Here is a 6,493-nt window from a genome sequence, read left to right on the forward strand (position 1 = left end):
ATAATATATTTATTTAATATTTAATAAGCAAGTGAATATTTAGAAAAATTAAGGTGAAAATTACTAAAATCCTTAACTAAAATTTACTCTTTTCCTCTAACAAATTCACATTGGTGAAAAACAATTCAGCAGACTGTGGGAAGTATTTAAAAACCATGAACATATTATAGCTATGTGTTTTAGCCTGAGAACTGTTTTTTAATTTTTATTCCTGTATTTGAATATTGATTTTTCATTATTTAAAAAGTATGTTTTCCAACATTTCAAAAAGTTCTACCCGTTCTTACTGGTAGTTTATGTAATCAGTGGTGACAGTCATGTTATTCTACCCATATTTCCATGTACAAGTTATTTAAAGAGACTATAGATACTTTTAATAACTTTCAGTGCGTAAAACATTACATTTCCAATTATGTGATTTAAAGTTTCTTAATGCAATAACTAAAGATAACATAATGCAAATATTAAAATCGAATTTCTTAGTAAACCACACAGACATTAAAATTTTTTAATAATTTATTTCTAAGTTATCCAACTAGTCACTGTCTTGCAGGTTTTTCTTTGCTCCCTAAAGAAAGACCCAGTTCCTTCACTGTGCATTTACTGCAAACACCTCTCCTGGTGTTTAATTGCACATTGATGGAGACAAATGTTCCATTTGCCATTTGCTTCACATCTCACCTTGTGTGTGCGTGTGAGCAGCATGGTACTGTGATTTATGGAGCTTTCAAGCAGATGTCATTGCAGTGACAATTAATGTATGGTTCCTGCTGCTGTGTACAATAATTGCTCCTGGAAATTAGATATTATTCTTAATTTTCTTCTCCATTTGTCAGGTAAAGGTTTGTTGTCATAGCCACCATGACACAGCAAGTGACCTTGCACACTACGCTACACTCATGGAAATAAGGAAGTGCCATGGTTCAACCAGCCCCAAACTCTAATGCGTGTAACAAGCTGCCATAGATCCGTTAGCAGACTGAGACGAATCCTGCCACTTTGAGAACTGTGTTTTACTGACTTAGCTTTTCTGAGATCAGATGAGTGAGACAAAGTCACATTTTTTTAGATTTTTAAAAGTGTTTAGAAGATTTTGTTGGAGTCAGACAAGAAAATTGGAAATTTCAGAAGAATGTTTGTAATAGTGGAAGAAAATTTTTTTAAAACACTATACAGCAGAAAAAAAGAATCCTGCTATAAATGTTTGTATTTTAAGATGTCAAAGTAATATACATTTTTTACTTTTTCTCCTTTAGAATAATCTCCGTAGAATTACCAGATGATGCAAGACAGTTTGGAATTCAGTTCAGATGGTGGCAACCGTATCATTCTTCCCAAGGAGAAGATGTATGGGCTATTGATGAGATTATCATGACATCTGTCCTATTCAACAGCATTAGTCTTGACTTTACCAATCTTGTGGAGGTCACTCAGTCTCTGGGATTCTACCTGGGAAATGTTCAGCCATACTGTGGCCATGACTGGACCCTGTGGTAAGAACTTCATCTTTGTTCTTGTTACAATTTGCATTGAGGATTAGAACACAAGGAGGATCTTCCAATGCAGCTAGCACTTAGTCATTTGCTGACAAATATTTACTGAACATGAACCATTTGAAAGTTGTTATTATGTCTACAAGTAAGCTATCTTTAGAAGGAGGACCCAAAAAAACCTGATAGGTTTAAATAAATACAAAATTTCACCATATTTATTCATCTCATTTTCATTTACCACCATTACATATAAAAACTTTCCTCAATAAGTGTAAAAAACTAAAGTGAATAACATATCCTCCCTTCATGGAGACCCTCCATAATCATAGTGAAATGTGAAATCACTCTAATGCTATTTTAATAAAACAACAATTAGTTCTATTTTCATGCTTTCATCAAGTCCAAGAAGATTTTCCATCTTATTTGTTAATGTGGATCTTCTTTTTAATCCATTTTATCAGCCATATTAACTCATCTGGTTAATATCAGTGGGGTTTCAAGATTGTGGTATGTCTTAGTCAAGATACCTTACATTCTTAGATATCTCCCCCATGGTCATATGCAAACTTAATTGTACTAATGTACAATTAATTATACATTAAGCAGTAAATAAATAATTTAAGACTATGATTAGAACTTCAAGAATAGTAATAGGATGACACAACAGTGATTAATTAGACAAGGGTTGGCTGCTCTAAATAGAGAGGAAGAGGCTATGTTCATATAATAGTAGTTCAAATAGTGGGTATGATACATTCCATGTATTAGAAAGTGGAAGAACTAGGAAGCTCCACTCACATGAATAGCTGAAGGAAGAGCAGTCCGACTATGGGAAACTTTGTGGTTAAAGTCTCTAGAACAAGAGTGGCCATGGCATGTTTGAGGATCAGGAAGGAAGCCAATGGTGATGGAGCCCAGGTAGCGAATGTGAGGAGTAAAAGCCAAGAGATGTGCATGGGCCAGGTCACATTGGGCCTTCTACACCCAGAAATCCTGGATTAAAACTCAAGTCTGCTTAATTCCAAAACCCATAGCCTTCACCACTATGCATTCTGCCCCTCCCTCTCTCTCTCTCTCTCTCTCTCTCTCTCTCTCTCTCCCTCTCCCTCTCTCTCTCCTCTCTCTCTCTCTTTCGGTTTCTTTAGGGCTTTAAACATGATTGAGGAAGAATTTTCTAAGAGACTTTTACTTTCTATTGAGTCATGGTCAAACCAATTTAATTTCTCCAGATGAAGCTTGCCGAAAGCTATTCACCACAGTGGTCTCCAGAGAGCATATCATAAGTAACCCATCAGTGACCTTATCATAATTAGAGGTAAATTTTACACACCATTGCACAGAAAATTACCTTTGATGGGAATTGTGTAGGGACAGTCCCATCTCGCACACAGCAGGCTAAAAGTCTAGCATCAGAATGACAGCTAATGGAATGGAAGTACAGCTGATCACTTCTGCTGCAAGCACTGTCAAACTAGATACAATGAAATTTCTATGCAGCAAAACATGAAAAGCGACTGTGTTTTCTCTAGTTGATAGCCTCAGCTGCTTGTTTTCATGGATATTCTCTTTTTAATCCTGGAGCCTTCAAAAAATAAAGAGGTGAAGCAAATGACATACAAAGTTATAAACCAAAATGAGGTTTTGGGAATTTTATGATTTTGAAATTTTAAATTGACCTGAATTAACAGTAATCAAGTTGGTCATATACCATAAACTATATCCCCCAATATTATATAGTCATTTTTTCCACCACTTTTAATACAACAAAGAGTCATATCAGGAATGCAAGTCCTGTATCATGTTTATTTTCAGAAATAGTTAACATCAGCTTAAATAAACTCCAAAGTTGCTGAGCATTTTAATTTAACTCTTGGGTTGAATGCATGATAACAGCAGTTTAATTTCTACGCTTTGATCAAACCCTAAGAACAATATCCTTTCACACAAGTCTGATGAATATTCTTAACCCACCACTGCTTTAATTGGGGGAGATACATTTACTTTGTGAAAGCACAATCACAATAATTATAGAAAACCATAAGAAAATATAAATAAGTGTACAATCCCCATGGGTACCTTGAGCAGCACAATAGGAGTTTTATTAACAACCACATGTGAGCAATCAGACTTGACTTTCTGATCTTCTCTGAAATGAACAGGAATTGTCCTAGTTAAGAAACAACAGAGAGTATACTCTGGTGGTGATAATGAGACTAGAGAAAGACATTAACCACTTTAATAAGGACATGAAAAATGCTTGCTGCTTATTAAAATGAAACAACATGGAAGACCTCAAACTGTTCCCATTTTCTTAGCCAATGAATCAGAATAAAGCCCCTTTTAATGACACTGTTTTCTCTCTATGACTGTTGAGGAATATATTGTCCAAGTTCAATGTGAACTCACTTTGCTACACTATTAAAATTCAAATGATGGTGTTGACCAACTATTTATCATAACCTCCTAGCCCTAAAACAAGTCATTTTTTAATGGAGCATATTATCTTATTAAGAAAAAATTCTTTGAACATGTTAATAAATTAGTGGTCTGTGCCCTTCAATAACCTTGTTTCTCTCAAGAGAAATTTTGAAATGTATACATGTCTCCTACAGATAGCTGGTGTTAAATTAATTATTGTTGGCTTTTCCCAGCTGTGAGTTCATTTGGTTCTCATTTTCTAACTCATGATTCTCCATGAGCATGGATTGTTGTTACTGAGAATATTCTCCAGGGAAAACTTGTACAATTACTTTTTCATTAGAAGCACCACAGTCAATATGCTATAAATCACTTTACAATGTATCATCTTGGAGCATGTTTTTCTGTAGAGAAATGAATTGCTTTTAAATATTTGTAGTACTTTCCTTCCATACACAGTATCTGAAATCAGAACCTCTACTTTAAAATCTCTTACATATATTTTAAGATCACGAAGGGAATACTTTTAATTGATATTTATTAAAGATTATCTGACTAATACTATTAGTGGTAATACCAAGGGACATTTACTTTCCTCTGTCCTATCTAATAGACTAGTTAGGTACAGTTATTGTATTATGTAAGGTTTTTATTTTAAAATGTGTACAACTGTGACAGATGGTTGTTTTAGCATATTAGTATTTGCGGTTCGTTTTAGTACAAGAGGTAAAGAGTTTTCCAGATAAGCCAACACTAAAGGATTTCAACACTACTAGTAGAACTTTAAAATAGATGTTAAAGGAAGTTTTCAAGTTGAAAAATAGGGCACTAATTAGTAACAGGAAAACATATGAAAGTATAAATCTGACTTTAAAAGAGATGTTAAAGGAAGTTTTCAAGTTGAAAAGTAGGGCACTAATTAGTAACAGGAAAACATGAAAGTATAAATCTCACTGATAAAGGTAAATTTTAGTTAAATTCAGAATACTCTAATATTGTAATGGTGGTGGATAAATCACTTAAAAATATAGTATGAAGGTTAAAAAGACAAAAGTATTAAAACAACTATAACTAAAATAATTTGTTAATAGATATACAGGATAAAATGTTAATTGTGACATCAAAATCATAAAATGTCAGGGGGGAGTAAAAATATAGAACTTTAGTATGCATTCAAACTTAAGTTCTTATCAGCTTAAAATAGAGCACTATAATTATAAGCCTCCTGGTAAAGCACAAAGCAAAAACTTACAGTAGATAGAAAAATTATAGAGAAAGGAATCTAAGCACACTACTATTGAAAATCATCAAATCACAAAGGAAATGAGCAAGCGGAGAAGACAAGAAATAAAGAATTACAAAACAGCCAGAAAAACTGTTAACAAAACGCCAATAGTTAGTCCATACCTATCAAAAAATTACCTTAGATGTAAATGGACTGAATTTTCCAATTAAAAGACATAGATTGGCTGAATGGAGTAAAATAAAATAAAATAAAAACCCAACCATATGCTGCCTACGATAGACTCACTTCAGCTTTAAGAACACACTCAGACTGAAAGTAAAGGTGTGGAAGAAGATATTCCACTCAAATGCAAGCCCAAAGAAAGCAGGGGTAGCTATACTTGTATCAGACAAAACAGTATTTCAGCCAAAAACTGTAGTAAGACACAGAGATCATTGCATAATGATAAAGGGGCCAATTCAATGAGAGGATATAACATTTATTAATATCTATGCACCCAACATAGGAGCACCTAAATATATAAAACGGACCTGAAGGGAGAAATAGATAGCAGTACAATATTAATACCTCACTTCCAATAATGGATAGATCATCCTAGTAGAATATCAGTAAGGAAATATTGCACTTAAGCAACATGTTCAACCAGATGAACTTAACAGGTGTTATAGAGCATCCCATCCAAAAGCAGCAGAACATATTCTTCTCAAGTTCACATGGAATATTCTCCAGGATAGATCATATTTTAGGCCATAAAACAAGTCTTAGTAAATTTAAGAGGGTTGAAATCAAGCAACTTTTGCAACCATGATAGTACGAAACTAGAAATCATTACAAGAAGAAAACTAGAGAATTTTCAAACATGTGGAGATTAAACAGCATGCTACTGAACAACCAATGGGTCAAGAAAAGCAAAAGAGGAATCAGAAATATCTTCAGACAAATAAAAATGGAAATACAACATAACAGTGTAAATCCAACAAACATATGGGATGCAGCCAAAGCAGTTCCGAGAGAGAAGTTCATAATGATAAATGCCTATATTAATACACCAGAAAAATCTCAATAAAAAGCTTTTGCCAGCAAAGGGAATCATCAACAAAACAACAAGAAAGCCCACTGCATGGGAGAACATATTTGCCAATGTTATCACCGATAAGGGTTTAATCTCCAACATTTATAGGGAACTCATAAAACTTAACAAAAGGAAGATAAACAACCCAATCAAAAGATGAGCAACAGATCTAAATAGATACTTTTTGAAAGAAAACAGAAGAAAGGCCAAAAGACATGAAAACATGCTCAAAGTCACTAATCATCTGAGAGATGCAAATCAAAA

The 6,493-nt window shown here is 33.7% G+C and overlaps 1 protein-coding gene across 1 annotated transcript in view; it reads left to right on the forward strand.

The window, feature by feature from the left end:
* The window catches only part of RELN (reelin), a 475,654-nt gene that overhangs the window by 334,538 nt on the left and 134,623 nt on the right, over positions 1 to 6,493 (forward strand). The window contains exon 25 of the mRNA XM_005862985.2: positions 1,257 to 1,493. Within this exon, the coding sequence (XP_005863047.1) occupies positions 1,257 to 1,493 (237 nt within the window). The remainder of the gene's footprint in view (positions 1 to 1,256; positions 1,494 to 6,493) is intronic.

This window comes from Myotis brandtii, unplaced genomic scaffold (genome assembly GCF_000412655.1).
Source record: "Myotis brandtii unplaced genomic scaffold, ASM41265v1 scaffold17, whole genome shotgun sequence".
Lineage (NCBI taxonomy): Eukaryota > Metazoa > Chordata > Mammalia > Chiroptera > Vespertilionidae > Myotis > Myotis brandtii.